Raw genomic sequence first — 27,363 nt, forward strand, 5'->3', positions numbered from 1 at the left:
TAGAATTTTACCCTTTAGCCATAATCTTTACCTTGTGCTCGTACTATGTATTTATTAACACCTTTTCACATTGCCTTTTACAAGAATCATGAAATGAAATCCACATATTGGAAGTATTTTACCTTATATGAACATTGAGGCTCGCAAACTACGTTGCCGAGCATGGCGTTTACAAAAGTGCGCTAGCGCCCTCCAGTGGCTGAAACCCGTTCAACTGCAAAATTTTGCAGCATATTATAAACATCACGAAACACGACAAATATATTTATATATTTACATGCCAATAATTAGTGCCAACCTTGTTCACTCGTCAAACAGGCGCAAAGGGACCATGATAATCGCAAAACTAAATCTTAAATTTCACTTAATTTCCGTTTTTCAAAGTCACTTTCACATGAAAAGTCACTTTCATATTTGCATACATTCTTTAGTGCATTTTTTTTAAAATTAAAATGGTTGTTTATTGATAGCAAACACTCCGGCGTTGACAAAATAGTAACTATCATGAAAATCGATTCCGCAACAAGCCAGTTAGACTTAATTTCAGCGTCCACGTCGACCTTTCCAACATGGCCGCTATTACAGGCATGACGGTTAGCCAGGATGCTATGTGCTGGCCTAGCTACTAGCTAGTGTGGACGAGGGCCTGCTTTTTTTGTTTTTTTTCCCTGTCGCGGATGTGACGCACTTCTCGCGGGAAAACGGCCTACGTGATGTGTACGGCGCGCATCCTCCATCGTTGATAAATTGGCTCGAAACGACTTGTTCGAGTCAACCTTTTCAAGGGTTTCTCAGCCTCACAAGGGCGAATCATTACCACTGGTTTTATTTCGAAGCCCAGAATGAAAACGAGACTCCGAGTGCGACGAGTGTACAAGTGGCAAGGAGAACCTTTGAGATTCGACAGGAAGCTGAAAAACTTTGAATACGGGTGAGGACTTGCCTTTTGCCAATGTTGTATTCATTTATATAGTTGCCATTCAACGTTAAACATACCGACATTGATAATTGTGGCTAGCAAGTTGCACTGTTCTGTCTGCCGTTCAGTATCCAGTTGAAACCAGGGGATTATATGCACTTTACGTATAAAAAGACACGCTTTTTCTCACTAAACGTTTGGTTGTTTGAGGTCAAGCAGGATTACCAAAAGGATTTCAGTGTGCCAATTGGCAGATTAATGAGGGGACTTTTCTTAAATGCAATGATTACAGGAACGGCAAGTATTTATTTTATTAATTGCTTTTATTTCAATATAGTTTACTCATGAAGAATTTATTTATTTATTTATTTTTTCTATTAAGTTAAAGTACATTTAAAGTTGAGGTTTGGTAGTTCAAGGCTCCAATTAAGCGGTCTTGGAATGCGTCAAAATGAGCATTTTGGGCCTCATAAAATACATTGCAAAGCAAGCATCTGTGAATCACAGATTGTTCGCTATGCTCGACGGATGCACTGACGTCACAACGCAATTATGTCGTCACTGAAAAGGCGGCAGTGGGGCGAAGCTTAGTTGCTGGCATTGCGATCTGCAGGGAGCAGCTGGAGGAAGAGTTAGAAAGATGGCGGCATGCACTGGAAAGCAGAGGAATGAAGATGAGCCGCAGTAAAACAGAATATATGTGCATGAATGAGAGGGGTGGTGGAGGAAGAGAGAGCAAGGGTGGAGGACTTGAAATACTTGGGGTCAACCGTCCAGAGCAATGGGGAGTGTGGTCAGGAAGTGAAGAAACTGATCCTAGCAGAGGAGAGAGAGCCGGTATATTGCTCGAAGGATGATGAGGATGGAGCTGCCAGGCAAGAGAGCGAGAGGAAGACCCAAAGAGAATGTTGATGGGTGTCGTGAGGGAAGACATGAGGGCCGTTGGTGTTGGAGAGGAGGATGCGGGAGATAGGCTTACATGGAAAACCACCCCGGGACTTGAACCCCGGCCCTCAGAACTACGAGGCAGATGTGCTGACCAGTCGCCCGCCGTGCCGCCTTCATACACAAATGTTAAAATAGAACCTGCTTTGCAAGTGGCATGAAGTTTTGGTGGGTGATTAGTATTCCAGAATATTTTCATCATGTATGAGGGATCTCGTTTGATCTGCATCCCGTGTCTGAGAGGGACACACATTTGCAGGGACGCTTGTCTGTCTATCTGTGTGTGTGTGTGTGTGTGTGTGTGTGTGTGTGTGTGTGTTCCCCGCATAACACACACAGAGAAAAGTTATGTCTATAAACCATAATCGCGGAGGCACACATCAATATTCAGGCAGGAATTGACTTGAGCAGACTCATTTTCAGGTCAAAGTGTGACGTCACAGTCCAGCTCGAGGGCTGGCCTTATTTTACATTTCACTTATCCTTAATTTAATATTTTACATTTCACTTATCCTTAATTTAAGCCGGTAAACGCTTAATGAGAGATACAATTTCCTTTTTCAAAAGCCAAGAGGCAGCACAAATTATGCAGGCAGCAGAAACGTTGCAGTTATGTTACAGTACATAAAGTGGCAACATTCAAACTAAATAAATAGAACAAAAAAAACAATAACAATGATATTGAAATTTATGGCATCTGTTTTAAAGACAGTGGCAAAGCCCAAATGCTTTTGAGTAGTGGTGTTTTTTAAATTTTTTTAAATTATTATTCATTCAAAGTTGGCAGGCTTTAAGACCTTTTATTTGTACCTCTTTAGTGGCTAATGACTCGATACCTATGCGCCAAATATGTAATATTTAAGTGCAATTTTTGTGACGAGAGCCTGAGTCTGACTTACTGACATGTTTTATTTAGTTATTGTTATTTTCGAATTGAAAGTCAACTGTTCTTAAAACGGATGCACTTGAATGATTATGCTCTATAATATGATCATATCCGTGGCCCAAAAAAAAAAAAGCCCATCAACAATATCAGTTATTGTGGTAGTTTTTGGGACAATACGCTGTCCTACAAAATGTGCTCCATTGCGCAAGCATGATATTTGCAGTCAAGTCTAGTAACGTAATTTAGCTTCAGCCTGTTCCAATATTGTTGTTCACCGAAACATTTTGTGTTTTCATAACAAATCCTCCTGTGTATTCGAGCCAGATGAAATACCTGAATATAAAACAGTAGTTGGTAAACCGTTTCCCTTAGACTGTTTGATTTAATCAGTAGTTCATGTGTATAAATATCTGCAACTCTCAAATGTTTTTGAAATATTTTTGAAGCTCACAATATACTGTCTCTTTCTGTTTCAGCTCTTTGGTCATCAGTGTGGAGGGTCTACCCAGGCCCAACATCATTAACGCTGGTCAATGCATTCTTATTGAGGGTGAAGAAGAGGACAACCCTTATGTGGCTCAAGTTAACAAGCTGATTGGGGACGGTGAGTCACCGATGATGGGAATCGAAACAATTTGAACCATAGTAAAAGGGAATTCCATACCATGCGCAGTCATGGCAGCAAACATTACAAATGGTTACATGGCTGCTTCCCACACGAATAAATGATAGAGTACTTGTGGAAATATTTGTTGATAAAATCCCCCCCACCCCCAAAGGAAAATTGTCACCATTTGTGGTTAATTGATGACAAACAGAAATATTCAAAGGTTTCACCTCACCTCAGCGGCGTTGGGTCGATAGCAGTCTTTGTATTACGTCGGACAACAATATATATTGGATTGAGAGAACATTTGAACCCAAACAAAATAACCCAACATTAAAATATTGGTTAGCAATAAATAGGCCCCAGTAATATTTATACAATCAACGCAAAGTGGGGATTATACAATTACGTACAGTGGTATACAGCCTAATGATGAGCCATAATACAGTCCAGCTGTTCAGTGCCTGGATCGCACTTTTTAAAAATGTGTGTTTAACACATTACAGAGCGATAGGTAGCAGGTCATGATTCTCAAAACGTGGTATGAGCATCACAAGTGGTACAATGGCTCTCTTGTGATATGTATTTAAAAAATAATAATAATCTACAGCATTTACAACTTGCAATACTTTTATTTTTTTCAAAGCCATTACAGTACATTTTTAAGAGTACATTTTATGAAGCATAATTCAGTTGTATTTAACTTTTAAGTATGATAGTACATCTACGTTTGAACTCAAATAATTGGTTTTCAACACGTATCAAAGTTTTTCGTAAAGTACACTTTTTTTATATTTACAGGCTGTTAGAATTAAACCGGCGGCACGGTGGACGACTGGTTAGAGCGTCAGCCTCACAGTTCTGAGGCCCGTGGTTCAATCCCCGGCCCCGCCTGTGTGGAGTTTGCATGGTCTCCCCGTGCCCGCGTGGGCTGTCTCCGGGCACTCCGGTTTCCCCCCCCCCCCCCACATCTCAAAAAAACATGCATGAATTGGAGACTCTAAATTGCCCGTAGGTGTGCATGTGAGTGCGAACGGTTGTTTGTTTGTATGTGCCCTGCGATTGGCTGGCGACCAGTTCAGGGTTGTACCCCGCCTCCTGCCCGATGATAGCTGGGATGGGCTCCAGCACGCCCGCGACCCTAGTGAGGAGAAGCGGGTCAGAAGATGGATGGATGGATAGAATTAAACCTCAGCATTCAATATCCTTTCTTTTTTGTATAATTATGGACTTTGGTTGTTAAAAATGTATATAATGTTACAATGGCTTACAAAAAAACAACTCGATTAAAACTTCTGCCTCGTGTTCGATGGCTACTCTGGCCCAGTAACACAGTGAGAAAAGTATCTTTCATACAGCTATCGAGTTTAGATTAGGAGTACCGTCTTAAAATGAGAGGATGAGTCTATGGGAGCACTTGCTCAATGGAAAAAAAAATTCTGTATGTAATTGTAGACATCTTTGTCAGAGGGTGAACTTACAAACAATTATTTCCTCCACTGCATACGCCTAATAATGGTAAATGGACTGCACTTATATATTGCTTTATATACACCATCACATTTCCCAAAGCGCTTTAAAAAGCCTCACAGTCACACACACACTAATACACCAATCGGCGGCTGCTGCCCTGCCAGGCGCTGCCAGGCCCACTGGGAGCAAATTGGGGTTGAGAGCCTTGCCCAAGGACACTTCGACATACAGACAGTATTCGAACCGACGACCCTTCGGTCACTGGACTTACCAACTGAGCCACAGACGCCCCTAAAAGTATAACAGTGTATCGAAATTATGGTTATTGGTTATGGCTGGAATTATGTATCACACACGATCATTTAGAGAAATGATAAAAGATGATCATGTCAATATCTGGCTAATGAAAACTGTACATAAATGAACTTTACAGGTCATGTTTTGTTTCATTGTTTTAGTTGTGAGGGAAAAAAATGCATACGTTCGCAGTTTTGGCTTTCAGCAAATGAGAAATACAGTATGACACAACGTAATGAAATGTGGCTTTTATTGTTAAAAAAACCAAAAACAAAACAGGAAACTGAGACCATAGGATTCAATTATACTCGCACCCATATTCATAAAATTCAATTATATACATGTATTTCAGTTTTGTCCAAGGACACCTGCCATGAAGAAAACTACATTTTAGCAAGTTCAACTTCACGTCATCAAACCGTGGTCATGTGCGTTAGCGTAGCGCACCCAGGACATCAGCTACCGCGTTTTTTAGATTTGGGTCACGACATAACACTTTATAGCGAAATAAACAAAATAAATAAATGCATATATTTTTTAATGACTTATTCATGGCAATAATCATTTGATTGGGAATGACGATTTGAGATATGTTTTGCGTTCCATGCATGATCACAGAATGAATTAAAAACTCACGTAAGGGCACCCACTTTTGTTTTGATAGAGAGCTGAAAACAACATTGGCATTTTGTCTTCCTATCTTATGTCTCAGAGAGTGGGAGGCAGAAGAAGGCCATGGTCCAGTGGTTTGTCCGTGCATCTGAAGTGCCTGTGAGCAAACTGCCACTACTGGGTAGAGAGCCGCATCCACAGGAAGTCTTTTACTATCAGGGACGAGGCTGCAATGAAGAGGTCAATGCCGAGTCCATCCTCAGACCCGTGCAGGTAAATAGTTTTTTTTTTTCCTCATTCATTTGTGCATCAGTTTTCTTCTGCTTAGCCAGGTGTCACTTGGGCAGCAGTCTCAGTTGCGAGGGCCCTGCAAATATGACTCTGTCCACACTCCTTAGAAGTTGTGGAGTTTGTTCGTTAGCTCATTAGCTTGCAGCAGCATGTAACATAGCGTGGCACATGCTATCATGGGATGCGATACGCGCGTGTGTGTGTGTGTGTGTGTGTGTATGATCCCTCTTCATTATACTAGTCATGTACAGGTATATCCTACAGTCATTTTCATAATGCAAATTAGGACTGCACGTTATTGGGAAACAAATGAATTTTTTAAACCTGCGATATATAATATTGCGATGTGAAATAATACAGGATCAGTGTCGGGAAAGTTCAATTTCTAGGCGAAGTAGTTCAATTCATAGTTCCAAAAATGAAGTAGTTCAGTTCACCGGACCAAAAATGAACTACTAGTTCTTTTTTTTGTTTTTGGTTTCCTCCAGTGTGTTGCTCGCGGGCTATTAGCCTCGAAATACTGGCCTTTCATTTCTGCATTGTTGCCACCCATTCAGTCCACAATTGTCGCGAGCTGCAGCTTTCGCCCTATAATCTCAAAAACACAGAGCTTCCAATTGTCCATATATTGTTACGGAAATCACTGGGCGCTGACTAGTTCCGGCTGAAACACCAGTCAGGATGGTGCTGTGTGGGAAATAAAAAAAGAAAAAAACTAATGAAATAAACACTAGCTTATTTATTTTTTTTAGAGGGAGAGAACAAAAAGCTGCTTGGGGCTTACGCTATTTTATTAGGGCCCCCCCCCTCCTCCCGGCTGCCAAGCCGTGGAGGTGAAAGTTCTCTTTGCGTCCATTGCCAGTGCATTAAAAGTCACTAATTATCACCTCCATGAATAAACTTCAACACTTCAAACGCTTTTTACCATGTGTTTGGGTGATACAGTACACGTCACTGGAGACGTATTAAGTAAATAATAATTATAAAAGTATATTATTCTATTCTATATAGTATAGTATATTAATAAATATTTGTAATATAAGATGATAAACTTGATTAATCCCATAATGGGGACATTTCCATCATATCAGTAGCAGTAGTGGCTATAGGAAATGTAAATATATAAGTTACATTTATGGCACGAAAAGTACCATAAGTAATATGTAAGTTACATTTATGGCAAAATGCTGAGTTCCGGTGTGCACCCTTCAAAATAAAAGGCTACACGCTTAAAACAGGAAGTCAAGTTAAAACTTGCACATATAAACCATTTGACATGATGAAACAGTCCCAAATAACTATTTTAACAATGCTATTTTAACTTTTAGCTGAAACAATAATTAATGAATATAGAGTCAATTGAGTTATTTCCATACACATTGGCTTTTAGTTCATAGGTTTGATATTGATACTGGTTATAAAGAACCCCTCTATGCTGCGGGCTGCTAAGAAAATGGATGTTCATAATTTGGGCACCCCTTATTTCAACCATGCAAACTTTTTTTTGACCCAGCCCCTGAAAAGACTCTGAATCGTTTGGAACCAGAATCTAAATAAGGAACGGGAGCAAGAATCGCTCAAATTCAAACGATGCCCAACCCTAATGAAAAGAGAGTTCAGAAAAAAACAAAGGTAATTTGCATGTAGTGCAGTGCTGAAGTCCCATCGGGGTGACTTTTGAAGCAGAATTTTCTGCCGAGCACACGTAGTCGGACTCTCCTCACTCATCTTTGCTCAGGCGTAAGCATTGACCCGATCACTGACCTTATAGCAACCTGCGCCTCGTTTAAGATCCATCCGTGGTTAAGGTAAAGGAGCGTGTGTGCTCAAAATACATTGTGATTGATCTGAACTAATACGTTTCCTGCGCTAATTTTTTTGGGATTAGTCATGAGTTAACGCTTAAACTTTGGCAGGACTAGTAAACATAACGTTTGTCTCCTATACGCGGACGGTCGCATATTGCTAGGCTTGGAAAACGGGGTTGGGGAATGAGTGAGGCTACATTCAAATCTTTCAAGCAGTTTGAAAACTACAGAGTACACTTTTAAGCGTGTTTTCGAGACATAAACCGAGTGATTATTTTGTTATCTGTAGCGGTTTCCACCGCACGAGAACACTTGCGACATTGTCATGTCATTCATTCACAGTACACAAATTCTACGTATTATTTTGTATCATGCGGAGGCATGTCAACGAAGACTGCCCCACAACATCCAGAGCCTTGGCAAGCATCATCCACCTGCCACATACTCAGTGGCTTTAGTTTATGGAAATTGGAAGTTGCCATATCCTACTGATGTCATGAGGTATATATACAAATTTAAAGTGTCTCTCCTTTCACTCATAGGTGAAGTATCTTGATGGACCAGCTCCCTTCCCAGACTCCAATGATAAAGATGTGCTCTATGTGAAGTTGTCCTGGGACACCAAGACTTTCAAGATGATGGACTCCGCTGTATTGCCACCTTCCACCCCTCCTAGCTGTCCCAAACCCTGCCACCCCAATTCATTTCCCAGCTCACCGGCTGCGGCCGCTCCCGCATCTCGAAGAGTGAACCGACGAGCTTTGTCTACACCTGGCACCGCTGTCATACAACGGGCAGCTTCAGCGAATCTCCGATACGCCGGCGACACCATGAGTACAGGAAAGGTTTGCCTGGAGGCCGAGTCACTCCACTCAGCCACCAAACTGTCCGCTTCAAAATGTCTAAGCACCAAGAGAAGGAATGCGGCAGCCAGGACGCCAGGAGTCCGCAAACGGCTCGAGCTCTGCAGTGAGTCGTTCGCTGTTTAAAAATATGGAACATAATATTGGTCGGTGTTACACAAACTGACTCAAATCATGATTGGGGCATTGTTTAATAACGATGTATAATGAATACACTATTATTAAGTACTGCGATTGGCTGGCTACCAGTTCGGGGTGTACCCCGCCTCCCCCCGAAGGTAGCTAGGATAGGCTCCAGCAGCCCGCGACGCTAGTGAGGATAAGCGCTACAGAAAATGGATGGATGGATATCGGTAAATATTTTAGGCATACAAATCTGACGTCTGAAATATCTTTTCCCCATGTACTTGTCACTTCGCATACATGCAAACCATTCACCTTTCGCCATTTACGTGAATCGTATAGATCCGATGAGTTTTTCCTGGGCGGTTGCTGTTGTCATAGACTGTTTTGGACTCCTTGAACACTGGCAGCTAGATCCATTCCACACATCCACCACCCACACACAGATGTAATTGTGAATATTACTCCGCGGCGGACTAATATGCAAGCGCATTGGCCTGAGGTTCCGCCTGTCTAAATGTCTCGTTACTTTTATTGATCAATTATTGCTCATCAACTATTTTGTGCGCGAGGCTATGACTTCGACTTCCGCATTGGGCGCTGTTTGCGCCAATCCAATTTAAGCGCCAGTGACGTTCAAGTCTAGTTCACCAATCAAACGACACGAAAGTCACATGACCTCACACGTCGTCTTCTATTGGGCTTCCCGAGCATAGGTATTAACACTAGATAAGCCAGCCCGGCTGGTCGTCGTGGTTACGTGGCCACCATGTTGTGAAGGTCGTCGTTACCATGAAGGCAACGGAGCGCTACGCTTGTTTACATTTAGACCAAGAAAAACAACAGCTTTCATGTATTGTAGTATTTGTCTGGCACTGTCTGCCCAAACGTGGACATTTCAGCTCACTTATAACTTGAGAAAACACCGTGCAGTAAATTGCAGATGTTTGTTGTTGTGGTTTTGACTGCGCATAAACACACACACACACACACAGCAACATCAGAATTTGCACATTCACGTTTTTAAAAAAAAAAAAAAATTTAATTGATGTGCCTGTGGTTCAAACCGTGAGCTCTCGGAGTGACCATGTTGGATAACATTAGAAATGAGCTCATCAAAGGGACAGCCAAGGTAAGATGTTTTTGGGAGACAAAGTTAGAGAGACTTCGATGGTTTGGACACATCCAGAGGAGAAAGAGAGAGCCAGAAACCCCGCCCACCCACAGACACACCCACACACACACTTTATTTCACATTTTTTTGGGTCACCTTTTTCATGCCTTTGTTGTTTGCATGTCTGACTGCAGGTCCAGAGAAGAAGTCAATGCCTTTCAGTGATGTCTTGAGTCAGCTACTGGATGAAGAGCTCGAGTCAGAGGTGGAGTTGGCCCAGAGGTTATTGGCGTCTCCACCTCTGGTGCTGCATCCCACCTACAGCCTAACCCCACGCCGGAAGATTGCACAGAGCACCTGCCGACGCAGATTCTCTCTCCCAAAAGCCCTCCGTTTTCATGATGAACAAACTGTCTGCCTGTGAGACAGACAGTCCTCCATCTAAAACCAGAGCTTTTTCATCCACGTGAGTCAGGAGTTGCATCACATTTGAGTTTTATTGGATTCTTATTCTTTCTTCATGGGGTTTTTGACCTGAAACCTGGCTGACTGGGTGTGGACCACAGGCACGCTGGTGCTTCCTGCAGCCCTCAGCAGGGTGATAACTCGCGTTGCTTAATATGGCTTGCTTAATGCACTGACAAAAACATACAGTATTCAGGAGAAACTATAAGATACTGTTGATCGTAAACAAAGAAAAAAACATAATGATAGTGATGAGATTATCCTTCGAATTTCTAAATCGAAAATGCTAAGGGAGCAAACAGCACGAGACCATAAAAACGATGAGAATAGTAAAAAGGTAAAAGTAAACCACGGCAAAAAGGCAGTCTAAGTTGCTGCAACAGGCTGCCGACTCTCAGTACCTTGGAGGTAGTGATATGCCATCAGGGAGCAGAGGTGAGTCAATATGAAGTGATCTGCTTGGTTATCGAGTGAACTCTTGCTATTCGTAGGAGATGGGGACTGAGCCCTGCTGGGAATAGCAATAATCTGCACGTAATTGACTAGACCCCCGAAAAGGCTTATTATTGCCGACGTACAGCTGTCCCATGGTGGTGGGAAAGCATTGCTCATGAAGATCCCAAACTCACTCCCTCCTATTAACATGGCAACAAGATGCCACAAGATTGCGGCCAAGGAATACTGTGATTGTTTTTTGGCTGACCAGCAAATAGGTGGGTTTTTCAGCGAATAGGGGAGGATAAATTTGCCCCCCCCCCCCCCCCCACCAAAAAAAAACCCTTGAATATATGAATTTGTGAATTTTGAACCGTGAATATGCACGGTTCACTCTATAGTATTCACACTGCTGCATGCATTTGGTTCATTGCAGTGGTTCTTAACTCTTTGGGAGGTATGGAACGCTTCCTAATTAGAAAAATAGGGTTTATTTCAAATTAAAAACAGGTATGTATACAGTGCCATGAAAAAGTATTGGCCCTCCTTCCCAATTTTTTTTTATTTATTTTTTTTTTTTTTACTTGCAGTTTCCCCACTTTTATGTAGTAAGTTCATCAAATGTAAATAGACAAATATAACCCAAGTGAACTTAAAATGCTGTTTTTAAATGGTGATTTCATTAAGGGGGGAAAAAATATTCAAAGTTACCTGGCCCTGTGTGAAAAAGTAATGGCCCTCTGAACCTAATAACTGCTTGGTCCATCCTCAGCAGCAGCAACTGAAATCAAGCTTTTTCGAGAACGGGCAATGAGTCTCTCACATCTCTGTGGAGATATTTTGGCCCACTCTTCCTTGCAGAAGTGTTTGAATGCAGCAAAAGAAGAATCACCTTTTTATTGTCATGAACATGCATGCATGCACATGAAATTTGTTCTCTGCATTTTACCCGTCACAGTGAACACATACACGTTAGTGGAACGCACCGGAGCAGGGGGCAGCTGAAGCGCCCGGGGAGCATTTCGGCGTATCGGTGTCTTGCTCAAGGACACCACAGCCGTGAGTCTGGGGGATGTGGGCGGATGGTCCAGTCGGGGTCTTGAACCTAGGTCCCCCACAGTGGCAGGCGATGATCTTAAACCATTGGGCCACAGCTGCCCAAAATTGAGTAATTACAAGGAAGTTCATGTTTGTATCCAATGGAGTTGATAAGTCACCAGGTAACGCTTTGCTTTGCTTCACAAAAATGGAGGGTTTTCGAGCATGAACATCACGTCACTCACTGCATTTCAATTGGATTCAAGTCTGGACTTTTGACTAGGCCACTCCAAAATCTTCATTCCATATTTTTTAAGCCATTCAGATGATGACTTGCTAGTGAGTTTTGTGTCATTATCCTGCTGCAGAACTCAAGTGTGCTTCAGCATGAGGTCACAAACTGATGGCTGAACATTCTCCTTCAGGATTTTCTGTTAGAGAGCAGAATTCATGGTTCCATCAATCACACCACGTTGTCCAGGTCCAGAAGGAGCTAGCGGCCAAGACCATCACACTACCACCACGTTTGACTGTTGGTATGATGTTTTTTTTCTGAAATGCTGTGCGACATTTACACCACATACAGTATAACACACCGAACAAAAAAGCTCAACTTTCATCCCGTCACTCCATATATTCTTCTCCCAAAAGGCTTGGGAATCATTCCGATTTTTTTTTTTTTTTTTTTTTTTTAAAAACACAAAACTAAGATGAGCGTTTCTGGTCAGCAGTGGTTTTCACCTTGAAACTCTGCCATGGATGCCATTTTTTTGCTCCGTCTCTTCCTGATTGTTGTCATGAACACTGACCTTAACTGAGGCTGTGGAGGCCTGCAGTTCTTTAGAAGTCGTCCTGAGTTTCTTTGTGGCCTCCTGGATGAGTCATTGCTGTTCTTTTGTAATCTTTGTAGGCCGTCCACTCCCTGGAAGGTTCACCATTGTTCCATGTTTTCCATGTGAGGATAATGGCTTTCCCGATGCTACTCTGGAAACCTAACGCTTTAGAAATGGCTTTTGTAACCCTTTCCAGACTGACACTGTAAATGTCAATTACTTTGCTTCTCGACTGTTCTGGAGTTTCTTTGGATCGTGTCATTTTGTTGCAGCTTTTTTAGATCTTTTGTCCGACTTGAATTTGTTGGGACAGATTCTCTTTGTGATTTCTTGATTGAGCAGGTCTGGAGGTAATCAGGCTCGGGTGTGATCAGGGAGAAACTATCCAAAAATTGATTAGCCACAATTAATTCATGATTTAATAAGGAGGGTAATTACTGTTTTACACAGGGCCAGGTAACTTTGAATAGTTTTTTTTTTCCCGCCCTTAATAAATGAAATCATAATTTAAAAACAGCATTTTAAGTTCACTTGTTATATTTGACTGATACTTACATTTGTTTGATAATCCTAAACATGAAAGTGGGGAAACTTGGCAGAAATCTAAGAATTTGTGAAGCGGGCCAATACTTTTTCACGCCACTGTGCATGTTATTCTCTGTGTAGATTCTCAGTCATCCAGGTCAGGGTAATCTGCAAAGGTTGTACCATTGAAAACTGGACTGTTCCTGTTTTGTTCAACAAACAGGAACAGTCCAGTTGTCATGATACAACCTTTGCGGATATATATTTTAGTTGTGCACAAAATGAACCACGCATCAGTTGCAGACAAAATAGCTATGTTCGAAGAACAAAACATGAATTTCACACAAAAAAAATCAATTCAATAAAAATGTACGATAAATTACTGAATTTTGCAGTTGCCTTTCCCCTTAGCAAGTGCCACTGTAACCGTTATGAAGGATAAAAATACAATATAAGTTACCTCAATGGACAAGTACGTTCGACTGCTAGAGCTGAGTGGAGTGTTCAAATGAGAATCCGAGACAAAATGAATGATAGTAAAACAATGTACAAAAAAAGTAAGCAAGCAGTGTTGCGCATACAAATAGGCAAATATTTTTTTGTACTCGGTATTCATTTGGCCAATGGTAATCACATGGTGATCACATTTCTTAAAGTTTTGGGTGCACCCATGTATGATTAGAATTTTGGTTAACAACCTGAATTGTAATTATCAAAGTCAAATTTGAACACTCTATTAACAACAGTTAATCAGTTTATCAGTAACAAAACGACTTGTGATGATTTTTCTGTTCCTTCTTTTTTTCTCCCATCGAAAAAAGTCACAATTAATGGCTACAATGAGCACGTTTTGCAGTGGCACAGCTTTTCAAAGCGGGGATTGAAGCATGATACTGCAACTCCCAACTCCTGCTCAATGATTAGCTGGGACCTGTACTTGGTCTTCAGTGCAGCAACAGCAGAGAAGCCAGTCTCACATAGGTACGAAGTTGCAAAAGGAAGCAGAATGCCCATAGCCCTCTTCCCCAGGAGTGGATACTGCCTCTCTACACTCAGCCAGAATTCACTCAGAGTCTGCGATGAAAAGCTCAGTCTCAATGTGGAGTCAGACGTCATGTCAATGCATTAGTCCTCCTTTGCAGAGCTGAAACCAGCTGGAGCTGGTGCATTGAAAGGATCTCTCACTCAGTCATACTGGGTACTGTTTTCAGGGGAGTACTTTTTAAAGAATCCCCCCAATGATGAAATATGCTGCTTAATGTGTGGAATCACTGAAGTAGCATCAAGTCAGTAGCGTCCACAAATTCATGCAGGTTCTCATAGAATCAGTGTTTCCTTCATCAAGTCGCCTGCACCACATTCCAAGCTTTCGAGTCAAAGAGGCTGATCAGGTCTGTGACCTCAGGAAGCGCTTTTTCTTTTCCTTGAAGCTGTTGATTTAATTCATTTAGCTTTCCAAATATGTCACTTTGATACGCCAGCTTTCCCAGGAAGTTCTCATCGCTAAATTTCTCTGCGACTCCGCACTTGTGCTCCTGCTCCAAAAACACTCTTATCTGCTCTCCGAGTTCAAAAAGTCGGGAAAAGACATTTCCTCGTGACAGCCACCTTGCTGCACTGTGGAACAGCACCGCTTGATGTTCAGCACCCAGCTCCTCGCAGATAGCAGCGAAGATTCTTGCTTTTAGTGGTCTGGTTTTGATCAAATTTACTACAGCAATAACGTCAGTCATCACCTCACTTAATTCAGGGGAAAGGTGCCTTGATGCAAGTGCTTCTCTCTGTATAACACAGTGTCCACTCAGCATTAGGTGAGGCCTTCTTGATGAGTGCTCGAAGTCCTTTTCTCATCCCTGCCATGGTCTGAGCACCATCACTACAAACACCAATGCAGTTCTCCCACTTTAGCCTATTGTCAGACAGGAAGCTGTCCAGCATTTTGAATCACTCTTCAGCTGTGGCTCTCTGACATATTTACAAAAAAGTAGCTCCTCACACAGGGAATTAGAAAAATCAAAACGTACATATACAATAAACAAGCAGTCTTTATTGCTGTCAGTTGCTTCATCAACTTGTAAGGCAAAACGTTTGTCTCGGAGTTTATCCACCAGCTGTTCTTGGAGATCATTTACGATGTCCTTTATAAGTCTGGTGACAGTGTCGTTGGACAGCGGGATGGTTTTTAGTTTTGCAGCGCTTGCGTCATCCAGCATGACGGAGAGCATGTCAACTGCTGCAGGCAGTATCAGCTCCTCTGCTATGGTGTGTGGTTTTTTTTTTTGGTTTTTTTTGCACTGAGCAATTTGGTACGCCACCTTTATAGGACGCTAACATTGCTCGCTGGTTTACTGTAACAGCATTCGCAAAGCGGGATGATTGCTGATAATATTCAGCATGTTTTCTCTGAAAAAACTCCAGGGGCTTGTCAGCGTGATTAGGGTGTAATGTATTTAAATGGTGCTTTAATTTGTTAGGCTTCATGCTCTCCGGTGCCAGCGTTTTTAGACATTAAACACACCGGTCTTTCTTCGTCTCCCACCGTACTCACTGTGAAGCCAAGCGCTACAAACGCTTCGTCAAACTTCCTCGTCTTAGCTTTCAGGTGACTTTCATGTGTTACACAATTTTTTTTATACTATTGCAATAAACACGACTACGCCATAGAGCAACTACTACGAGAGCAACGAGAGCACCATTGCCATCTACTGCAGTGGATGTGCAATTATACTATTCGAGTATGGCAAATCATGTTCTTCAGGGTCTCTTGTTAAACAAATTAAAATAGATTACAATGATTTGCAAATCATGTTCGACCTACAGTTAATTGAATACACTACAAAGACAAGATATCGAATGTTCAAACTGATAAACTTGATTGTTTTTAGCAAATAATCATTAACTTAGAATTTTATGGCTGCAACACGTTCCAAAAAAGCTGGGACAGATGGCACAAAAGACTGAGAAAGTTGAGGAACATCAAACACCTGTTTGGAACATCCCACAGGTGAACAGGCTCATTGGGAACAGGTGGGTGCCATGATTGGGTAGAAAAGAATTGCTCAGTCATTCACAAGCAAAGATGGGGCGAGGTTCACCTCTTTGTGAACAAGTGCGTGAGAAAATAGTCGAACAGTTTAAGGACAATGTTCCTCAACGTACAATCGCAAGGAATTTAGGGATTTCATCATCTACGGTCCATAATATCATCAAAAGGTTCAGAGAATCTGGAGAAATCACTGCATGTAAGCAGCTACGCCGAAAACCAACGTTGAATGCCCGTGACCTTCGATCCCTCAGGTGGCACTGCATCAAAAACCGACATCAATGTGTAAAGGATATCACCGCATGGGCTCAGGAACACTTCAGAAAACCAATGTCAGTAAATACAGTTCTGCGCTACATCCGTAAGTGCAACTTAAAACTCTACTATGCAAAACAAAATACATTTATCAACAACACCCAGAAACGCCGCCAGCTTCTCCAGGCCTGAGCTCATCTAAGATGGACTGATGAAAAGTGGAAAAGTGTTCTGTTGTCCGACGAGTCTGCATTTCAAATTGTTTTTGGAAATTGTGGACGTCGTGTCCTCCGGGCCAAAGAGGAAAAGAACCATCCGGACTGTTATGGACGCAAAGTTCAAAAGCCATCATCTGTGATGGTATGGGGCTGTGTTAGTGCCAATGGCATGGGTAACTTACAAATCTGTGAAGGCACCATTAATGCCGAAAGGTACATACAGGTTTGCATTTTTCAAAAAAATGGATCAGTAGTCAGTAGTAATTTTCAAAGAAGCAGCCCCACCTGCACGTTTCACAGCTACCAAAATTGGGAGGCATATGTACAAGTCCAAGAGCTAGAAAAAAAGACTCTGAGTCATACCCTAAACCCAACAGCAAGTCCAAGTACGTAATTGTGAATTGGAAGCAAAGCAAATTTATTAAATAGCGCATTTCATACACAAGGTAACTCAATGTGCTTTACATGATTAAAAGCATTTTTAAAGCTGTTTTTTTCTTTGTTTGATAAAAATTTAAAACAGAGGGGAAAAAAACAAGTACAATTAAAACGGCGTACAGTGCAAGAAATATTTAAAAGTGGAAATGAGAGAGAAAAACGCATGGGGAAAAAAGAAGAGTTTTTAACCTGGGCTTAAAAACATTCACACTTGGGGCTGACCTCTCTTCTGTTGGCAACTTATTCCATTTGTGTGCAGCATAATAGCTAAATGCTGCTTCACCATGTTTGCTTTAAACTCTGTGCTCAACTATTTGACTTGAGTCTGTCAATCTCAGAGCTCTACTGGGTTTATATTCCATGAGCATTTCTTTCATGTATTCAGATCCGAAACCATTTAGTGGTTTATACACCAGGAGCAGAACTTTAAAATATATTCTAAAGCTGACTGGAAGCCAGTGTAAAGACTTTAGAATTGAAGTAATATGCTCTGGCCTCTTTGTTCTGGTCAGAACCCGAGCTGCAGCATTTTGAATGAGCTGCAGCTGTTTAATGCTCTTTTTGGGGAGTCCAGTCAGAAGACCATTACAATAGTCAAGTCTCCTTGAGATAAATGCATGGATGAGCTCTTCTCCTGGTCTGCTTGACACATGCAAGCCTTCACTCTGGATATGTTCTTCAGATGGTAGAAGGCAGTTTTAGTAATTGATTTGGTATGACTATTGAAAGTCAGGTCGGAATCTATCAGAACACCAAGGTTTGGTGTTCTGTTCTGTTCTTGGTCTTTGGTTTTTAAAGAGAGTGACTGCAGGTATTTACTAACAGCAATCCTCTTTTCATTTTTTGCCCAAAACAATTCTCAGTTTTGTTGTGGTTTAATTAAAGAACAGTTTGACTCATCCAGTCATTGATCTGTTTTAGACTGTGACACAACACCGCAATTGAACTGTAGTCATCTGGAGACACTGCAAGATAGAACTGTGTGTCATCTGCATAGCTATGATACTCAAAATTAAAGTTCTGACGAATTTGTCCCATGGGTTGCATATACAGGCTGAACAGGTGGGACCCCATAGGTCTGACCCTTAAGGGACCCTATTGGTCATTGCCATTCGATGAAATTGAACACTTCCAATGGTTAAAAAATAACTCCTTTCCTCCAGGTGTAGGACCTGTTCCATTTAGTCCTACCCACGTTTCCGACCTGTTCAGTAGTATATGATGATCTACCGTAACTAAAGCCGCACTGAGGTCCAGCAAGATCAGAATGGACACTTTTCCCGAATCAGTATTCAACCTTATATCATTTAGCACTTTGATAAGAGCAGATTCTGTACTGTGTTGAGTTCGGAAACCTGATTGAAATTTGTCAAAAAGTCAATTTAAGTTCAATAAATTGCTATGTTGATTAAAAATAACTTTCTCAACAATCAAAAGATTTGAGATGGACTTAGCTTAGCTATAGCTTGCTAACATGGAAGCGTCCAGTGTTCTTTTTATTAGAAGAAGCTTAATGGCAGTTACTTTAAAGAGCTTGAGGAAACTCGCCTGACTCAAGTGAACAATTGATTATTTGCTGCTAATCAGCTAGCACAGACTTCACAATAGCTTTGAAAAAGTCAGAATAAAATGTATATATGGTTTTGAGCGAATGTAAATCGGAAAAGTGTGTTTTGCATTTCTATTCAATGGATCAGCAATGTGCCAGTACCCCAACGTGGCCAGGGTGTGTGATGACCCTTAATAGCTGCTCACAGCTCCAGTCAATGTTTAAATAAATGATCACGTTTATTAATCATGATTTCAATATCCATCAAAATGAGCCTCTTGCGTAAAGATAGCTGGGATAGGCTCCAGCATGCCCACGACCCTAGTGTGTATAAGCGATAAAGAAAATTTGCTATACAAAACATTTTGAGTATTTCGGACCCTGTAGTAAGGCAGTATGATCTCAATTGGGACTGAATGGTCTGACATAACACAGTTGTTGATAGAGCAGGCGTTAGTCCTGTCCCAGAGCAAGTCTTTGAACAAAAATGTAATCAATTCTAGAAAGACTGGTGGGGAGGATAGAGCATGCTTTACTCCTGTCCAGAACTACTCTTGAAACTGGTGGGGGTGGGAAAAAAAAGTGGTCATTTAGTTGGGGGTTCCTGACCCTCCGTGCATCTAATAAACCCAGTTCCGTGCACATCTCATTTGTGAGTCGGCCCATTTTTGACGGAGGTTTTGCTTTAGGTAGGTTATGATCTTTTCGTGGCAATAGACAACAGTTAAAAGTCCCCTCCTGTGATGACAAATGGTTGGCAAAGCGAGTTGACATCTGCTATAGCAGTTTAGTGTAAAATGACCTGTCAAATGTCAAAACACCCTGCCTTATAAGGCTGTGTTCCCTGTATAGAAACCAGTGATAACTATAAACCTTTCTTCTGCGTCTCGAATGACTTCATCGAGTGTAAACGAGAGGTGTTTGCGGATAAGTATTGCCACCCCTGGGCTTTTTGAGTTTAATGAGTAAAGAACCTATCCAGTTTTAATTTTAAATGTTCAGGATCTGTGTGAGAGTTCTCTTTTAACAGTGCTACTTGTACTTTATGTTTCTTACGCATAGAATGTATTTTGCACCTTTTCACCACATTATTAATACCGTTGACATTCAGCGTGGTGATTGTTGTATTACTCATAAAGCAGACCACTTGCCTGGTAAGAAATGAAGGTGATGCAGTTTAAATAAAAGTGCAACCCTTGGAAAACAAAATGCATTTGACAATGAAATACTTGACGAACTTCGCTGTCATAAACATCCTCAACATATGGGAAAACACAAAAACCCTTTGCCGGCATGCCTAACAGAAGACGAAGAAAAAAAAAAGGTCTAAAGGCTTTAAGGAATTAAACCAAACTAATCCAAAACAAAAGGTCATCCAAACAAAAGTGTTATAGGAACACCATTCACCCATCCATTTTCCACACCACTGATCCTCACTAGGGTGGCGTGCGTGCTGGAGCCTATCTCAGCTATCTGTGGCCGAAAGGCGGGGTACACCTTGAAGTGGTCGCCATTCATTTGCAGTACTCCAGCTAAAAGGAGTAATCGCTACTGGAAAAAAGCAACTGTCCCCTCACTCCCATACAAAACCAACCATTAATTCAATACTGCACACTGATGTGATAATTACCCAAGTCGGCTGGGTATGCCAATCATACAGTCGGGATTCCGTATGTATTATCAAGATGAAAAACTCACTCAGTCAATGTAAGACTAGATCTTGTGTTATGAGAACCTGCAGGATAAAAGTCCCTGTCCCACTCAGAAGCGACTCTTGTTAGTCTCTACTTAAGCTTGTTGAGAAAGTCCTCCTCCTCTTTTTGCATTCCGAACTTGTTCTCTTCTGTCATGTTTCACATTCAGTATAGCCAAAAACGTATGTTGAATCGAACGCCCTTGTCAATACAAAATTGACACACGTTGTTGAGGGTGCGGTGTCTCTCTCGCACTGTGGACGACAAGTCCTGGTGAATGAATGTTCATTGTTCTTCGTATTCCATGCCAGGGTTAGCTCACATTGCTGCCATTATCCTTGGCTTGTCTCTGGAATTGTAGATTTTGATGATCACCGGACGAGACCGTATGCCTGGTGCCCCGCGTGGTCACAGCCCGTGGTGTGTTCGGTTGAGCTTAATACTGGCTTTGCTCAAGCCAGTACTTGCGCCCAAGCCCAAGCATTGTGGGCAGCCAGGATTCAAAGAATAGCACAGGATCTTTCCCCTCCGAGGCTTCTTTCAGATTAAGGATCCAAATGTGGTCTCGTTTACTCCGGTATTATATGTTATCCATGCTGTTCATCAACTTCTTGATTTTCTCATTCGCATCAGTAAATTCCATCTTCAAGCCGCTGCAGGTGTCCGCCACTGCCGATATCCACTCTTCTGCCTCGTTAATGCGGTTGGACTTCACTTCCATTGCTGTGGATATTTTGTCCAGGGTTCCTGAGAGTTTAGAGAGCTTTTGCCCCACAATATCACGGAGGTTTTGAGTTAACTCTCATAGCAGATCACAGGTATCCATAGGTATGTCATTACTTTTCCCCACAGAATTAGTCTTGCTAGCTAACATTAGGTAAAGTACGAGCATGGCTGTCACCGTGGCTAGCATGGCTAACAGATAATGACCTTGTTTTGTTGCTATTTGCATTTGTTTTGCGCTGTTAGTCGCCATCGAGATTTGTTTTGTTCACAATTGTCAGAAATCACTATATTAGCGTAAGAAGCCGAGGTGAATGCACGATATGGCCAATAAACTTGTCTTTGTGGATCTAGAGAGTACCCTGAGAGAAACTGTTGTATTGCATGCGGAAGTCTGGAATAACCCATCAACAAATTGTGGCTCTTAAATTGAAAATGAAAATAGTTGGGTCAAACAAATGCCAACTTCGTTAGATGAACAATGACTTCATGACATCTTAAAACATTACATTCTGTCTAAAATAGTTTTTTTTTTTGTGAGGATTGCTTTAACTTTCTAAAAAAAATTTGTTGTTTTTTTTTTTTTTTTTTTTTTTAACTGTACTTCTATTTTTGTGGATGTTGTAAGGACCGAAGTGGACAATGAGAACTCTCCAATGCTGCTAGTTGCCGCAACACCAAGGAGCTCAAAAAGGAAGTCTGCTCAACTAGTGTCTGCTAGGATCAAAAAACAATTGTGAGTGTAAAAACTAAAAACTAAGCTAAACCATTAAGCAAAGTTATCTCAGCTTGTTCTATGGTTTTGATGAATGAACACTTTCTGATTCATAACTTCAGTTCTTTAACTATTGAGCTTTCTGTTATCAGAAGTCTTCTGGATGACCAGCAAAACGAGGACTCAAACACAGAAGACGAGGAAGAGTTTGCTCCATCAAATAAAACACTATGTAGTAAAAGTGAGGATGATAAACTGATTCACGGTGATGAAAAGGTACTAGTAAAGGAACAGGTTCTCGCAGGGTCTCGTTCGAAGACAACTCTGTCTTCAACCAGGACGCCTCGCATAACACCCAACAAGAAGGTAAAATTCCTTCATGTATTTTGTTTGAAATACACCTCCACTGATACTGGCTTATTTTATACAGGGAGCAACCAATACACCACGGACTCCTGCCACTCCCATAATTCCCAGCAGGTTGATGCCAGCCCGACACCCCACCAACATATTGGAAGTGGCCAGAACAAGGTAAAAAAAAAAAAATAATTCAATAATAATAATACAGTAGAGTTTTGGGCGGCACGATGGACGACTGGTTAGAGCGTCAGCCTCACAGTTCTGAGGACCCAGGTTCAATCCCCGGCCCGACTGTGTGGAGTTTGCATGTTCTCCCCGTGCCTGCGTGGGTTTTCTCCGGGCACTAATTGGAGACTCTAAATTACCCATTAGGTGTGACTGTGAGTGCGACTGGTTGTTTGTTTCTATGTGCCCTGCGATTGGCTGGCAACCAGTTCAGGGTGTACCCCGCCTCCTGCCCGATGACAGCTGGGATAGGCTCCAGCACGCCCGCGACCCGAGTGAGGTGAAGCGGCTCGGAAAATGGATGGATGGATGGATCGATAGAGTTTTGGCAGAGATTTACACAGGGTCCTAAATTGACACTCACCAAATGCGACTAAATTATCTGTTTGGCGAGTGAATCTCAGACTGCTACTCGCCACTTGGTGCGGGAATGTTTGTACCCACGTACATAAACATACACGCGCCACTCATAGTGCAGCGGCACATGTCCTGGAGCCAGTAATATTGGAGCACGACGTGTCCTGCCAGGAAAGTGCGTTTCCTTTATCTACCATGACGCGAGTGTCGCGACAACAGCCAATCAAAGATGTCCTTTTCCTGCTCCACATCCATTTGCAAGTAGCAGGAGTATACAGAAGCCCCACTTCCTCGCCTGGCTCACACTGTGGCGAGATTGAGACAACACTGTTTATTCATTTGCAGTAGTACGCCGCCGGCTTCTCTGGGCCCGAGCTCATCTAAGATGGACTGATCCAAAGTGGAAGTGTTCTGTGGTCCGAATTGTTTTTGGAAATCGTGGCCGTCGTGTCCTCCGGGCCAAAGAGGAAAAGAACCATCCGGACTGTAATGGACACAAAGTTCAAAAGCCAGCGTCTGTGCCTATGTGGCAACCATGTTGGGAAGGTTGTCATGACCATGAAGCCAATGGCACGCGAATCGTGTTTACATTTCGACGAACACAAACAACAGTTTTCATGTATTGTACAACATGTCTGCCCAAACGTTGACATTTCAGCCCACTTATAACTTGAGAAAACATCTTGCAGTAAATTGCAAATGTAGTTTTGGCTGTACATACACACACACACACACACACATTATTATAATTATGATTATATACAGACACATTGTCAATAAACTACTCTTACTTGAGGCCAACATTTGTTGACTCTACCCACCTCTGGAGTGGACATCCTCTATTGCTACTCTTATGTTTAAGCAACATTTTTGCTCATCAGATCAGCCAGTGTCATATTTGTTGCAGTGGTCTTTTGTATTTTTGCGTTGATGTGCTGCGGGTCGTGGCCCTGGTTGTAGTCCCAGCGGAACCGCGAAGCACACATAACGTTGTCGACGAGCTCGTCCACTAGTACATCCATCCCATTTCCTTCCGCTTATCCGAGGTCGGGTAGCTTAGTAGCTTTAGCAGTAGCTTTAGCAGGGAAGCCCAGACTTCCCCCCTTCGCAGCCACTTCCTCGAGCTCGTCCGAGGGGATCCCGAAGCGTTCCCAGGCCAGCCAAGAGACCTAGTCTCTCCAGCGTGTCTTGGGTCATCCCCGGGGTCTCCTCCCAGCGGGACGTGCCTGGAACACCTCACCAGGGAGGCGTCTGGTAGGCATCCTAATCAGATGCCCGAACCACCTCATCTGACTCCTCTCAATGCGGAAGAGCAGCGGCTGTACTCTGAACCCCTCCCAGATGACCGAGCTTCTCACCCTATCTCTAAGGGAGAGCATTCATTCCATTCACGCCCTTCCAGGTCTCCCTCTCATTGCCTACGTGAGCATTGAAGTCCCCAAGCAGAACGATGGACTCCCCAGCGTGAGCGCTCTCGCACCCCCTCCAAAGAATCCATAAAGGCTGGGTACTCTGAACTGCTGTTTGGTGCATAGGCACAAACAACAGTCAGGACCTGTCCTGCCTGCCTCTCACCGTGGGCAACTCCAGAGTGGAAGAGAGTCCAACCCCTCTCAAGAGGACTGGCACCAGAGCCCAAGCCATGTGTGGAGGCAAGCCCGACTTTATCGCGTTGTAACTTCTCAACCTCACACACCAACACAGCCAGGAGCCAGCTTCTGTAGCTGGGGATTTGATCAAGGTCCCCGCCTTCGGCCACCACCCAGGTTGCACTGCACCCGACCCCTGTGGCCCCTCCCACAGGTGGTGAGCGCATGGGAAGGGGGACCCACGTTACCCTTTCGGGCTCAAATTGGAGGCCAAAACCAAAAAAGCAAAGAAATAAGCCAAATTTAATTTTAATCTTAAATTTGTACATCAACATGTACTTGAGCGGCTTAAATAAATGTTTTTCTGTGTGAAGAAAATGTGTTTATTTGGCCTTATTATACTCTTCAGAGTCTTACTTAATTATTTAAAAAAGAAAAACCGAAATATCACACAGCCATAAGTAATTCAGACCCTTTGCTCAGTATTTAGTAGAAGCACCCTTTTGAGCTATTACAGCCATGAGTCTTTTTGGGAATGGTGCAACAAGTTTTTCACACCTGGATTTGGGGATCCTGTGCCATTCCTCCTTGCAGATCCTCTCCAGTTCTGTCAGGTTGGGTGGTGAACGTTGGTGACCAGCCATTTTCAAGTCTCTCCAGAAATGCTAAATTGGGTTTAACACTAGAATGCCCAAAGCCCAGACATTTGGCTTTTCTACCTATATTGCCTCAAGAGAAGCCCAGTGGCTGAATTAGATTGAACTAATATTCCAACTCAGGTGTGAACAGCCCAGCAGTTTGGCTTTTCTAATTTGCATGCCCAAATGACTGGCTTGTTCATTTTTTTTCACCATTGTTCTGTAAATGAGGCAATTACTCTCTACACAGTTACTGAAAGAGAACTGATGTTGCTTTGCCGTACCTGAATAAGTTGATAGAAATGACTGGCTGTATGCTTACACAACACTGCATACACTTTAGTTCGAAACATCCCATAACAGATACACACCTAGACCTTTTTATCAAAATATAATTTATAGTTACTGACGTATCCCTGCCAATAGCCAACACATTCATTAGTAAAGTTATAGAAAATTGAGCTCGCTCTGTCTCTACCACAATCTCGGGGCACGGTGAGAGCATCGGACTGAATTTCTGAATGTACCCTGTGTTGATATTTTGTGCGTTGTTGTGTCTGAGCGAATGCAGCCCTAAGAGGGGCACAAGCCAGTGCAAAGTGTAGGCCGGTCCCAAGCCTGGATAAATGCAGAGGGTTGCGTCAGGAAGGGCATCCGGCTTAAAACTTTGGCAAACAAATATGAGCGTTCATTCAAAGAATTCCATACCGGATCGGTCGTGGCCCGGGTTAACAAGGTCCCCCACCGGCGCCGGTGGAAATTCAACTACTGTAAGTCGAAGAAGAAGAGGTGGAAAGCGGGTTCTTTGGCAGAAAGAGAAGAGGAAAAGCACAGAGAAGAGGAAAGCAAAGATTAGGAAGACAAAGGCAGAGCAGAGAACCGAGTGGTGGAAGTTGAGACAGGACGAGTGTTGTGCAGCTTTTCGGGAAGAGGTGAGACAGGCTCTCGGTGGACAGGAGGAGCTTCCAGAAGACTGGACCACTGCAGCCAAAGTGATCTGAGCGGCAAGCAGGAGAGTTCTTGGTGTATCTTCTGGCAGGAAAGGAGAGAATGAGACTTGGTGGTGGAACCTCACAGTACAGGAAACCATACAAGGAGAAAGGTTAGCTAAGAAGAAGTGGGACCCTGAGGACCGAGGAGAGGCGAAAGGAATACATTGCGATGTGACATAGGGCAAAGGTAGAGGTGGCAAAGACCAAACGAGGTATATGATGACATGTATGGCAGGTTGGACACTAAAGAAAGGGGGGGGGAAGGATCGATACAGGCTGGCCAAACAGAGGGATAGAGATGGGAAGGATGTGCAGCAGGTTAAGGTGATTAAGGATAGAGATGGAAATATGTTGACTGGTGCCAGCAGTGTGCTAGCTCGATGAAAGAGAGAATACTTTGAGGAGTTGATGAATGAGGAAAATGAGAGTGAAGGGAGAGTAGAAGAGGCAAGTGTGGTGGACCAGGAAGTGGCAATGATTAGTAAGGGGGAAGTTAGAAAGGCATTAAAGAGAATGAAAAATGGAAAGGCAGTTGGTCCTGATGACATTCCTGTGGAGGTGTGGCAGCATCTCTGACAGATGGCTGTGGAGTTTTTGACCAGCTTGTTCAATAGAATTCTAGCGCGTGAGAAGATGCCTGAGGAATGGGGGGAAAACTGTGCGGGTGTCCATGTTTAAGAACAAGGGTGATGTGCAGAGCTGTGGGAACTACAGAGGAATAAAGTTGATGAGCCACACAATGAAGTTATGGGAAAGAGTAATTGAGGCTAGACTCAGAACAGAAGTGAGTATTTGCGAGCAACAGTATGGTTTCATGCCTAGAAAGAGGACCACAGATGCATTATTTGCCTTGAGGATGTTGATGGAAAAGTACAGAAGGAGCTACGTTGTGTCTTTGTACATCTCGAGAAAGCCTATGACAGAGTACCCAGAGAGGAACTGTGGAACTGCACGCGGAAGTCTGGAGTGGCAGAGAAGTATGTTAGAATAATACAGGACATGTACGAGGGCAGCAGAACAGCGGTGAGGTGTGCTGTAGGTGTGACAGACGAATTTAAGGTGGAGGTGGGACTGCATCAGGGATCAGCCCGGAGCCCCTTCCGTTTTGCAGTGGTGATGGATAGGTGGAGGAACAGTTAGAAAGATGGAGGCATGCACTGGAAAGGAGAGGATTGAAGATTAGCCGAAGTAAGACGGAATGAATGAGAGGGGTGGGGGGGGGGAAGAGTGAGGCTACAGGGAGAAGAGAGAGCAAGGGTGGAGAACTTTAAATACTTGGGGTCAACCGTCCAGAGCAATGGTGAGTGTGGTCAGGAAGTGAAGAAACGGGTCC

General features: G+C 42.8%; 1 protein-coding gene across 1 annotated transcript in view; it reads left to right on the forward strand.

Annotated features, from left to right (window-relative positions):
• Positions 1-701: 701 nt before the first annotated feature.
• orc1 (origin recognition complex, subunit 1) overlaps positions 702-27,363 on the forward strand; it is a 51,494-nt gene continuing 24,832 nt past the window's right edge. Inside the window, 9 exon segments of the mRNA XM_061684290.1 lie at positions 702-931; positions 3,227-3,354; positions 5,840-6,012; positions 8,381-8,807; positions 10,133-10,281; positions 10,283-10,404; positions 21,783-21,890; positions 22,022-22,235; positions 22,300-22,400. Coding sequence (XP_061540274.1) covers positions 843-931; positions 3,227-3,354; positions 5,840-6,012; positions 8,381-8,807; positions 10,133-10,281; positions 10,283-10,404; positions 21,783-21,890; positions 22,022-22,235; positions 22,300-22,400 — 1,511 coding nt within the window. The 5' untranslated portion in view covers positions 702-842.

This window comes from Phycodurus eques, chromosome 8, assembly GCF_024500275.1.
Source record: "Phycodurus eques isolate BA_2022a chromosome 8, UOR_Pequ_1.1, whole genome shotgun sequence".
NCBI classification, from domain to species: domain Eukaryota; kingdom Metazoa; phylum Chordata; class Actinopteri; order Syngnathiformes; family Syngnathidae; genus Phycodurus; species Phycodurus eques.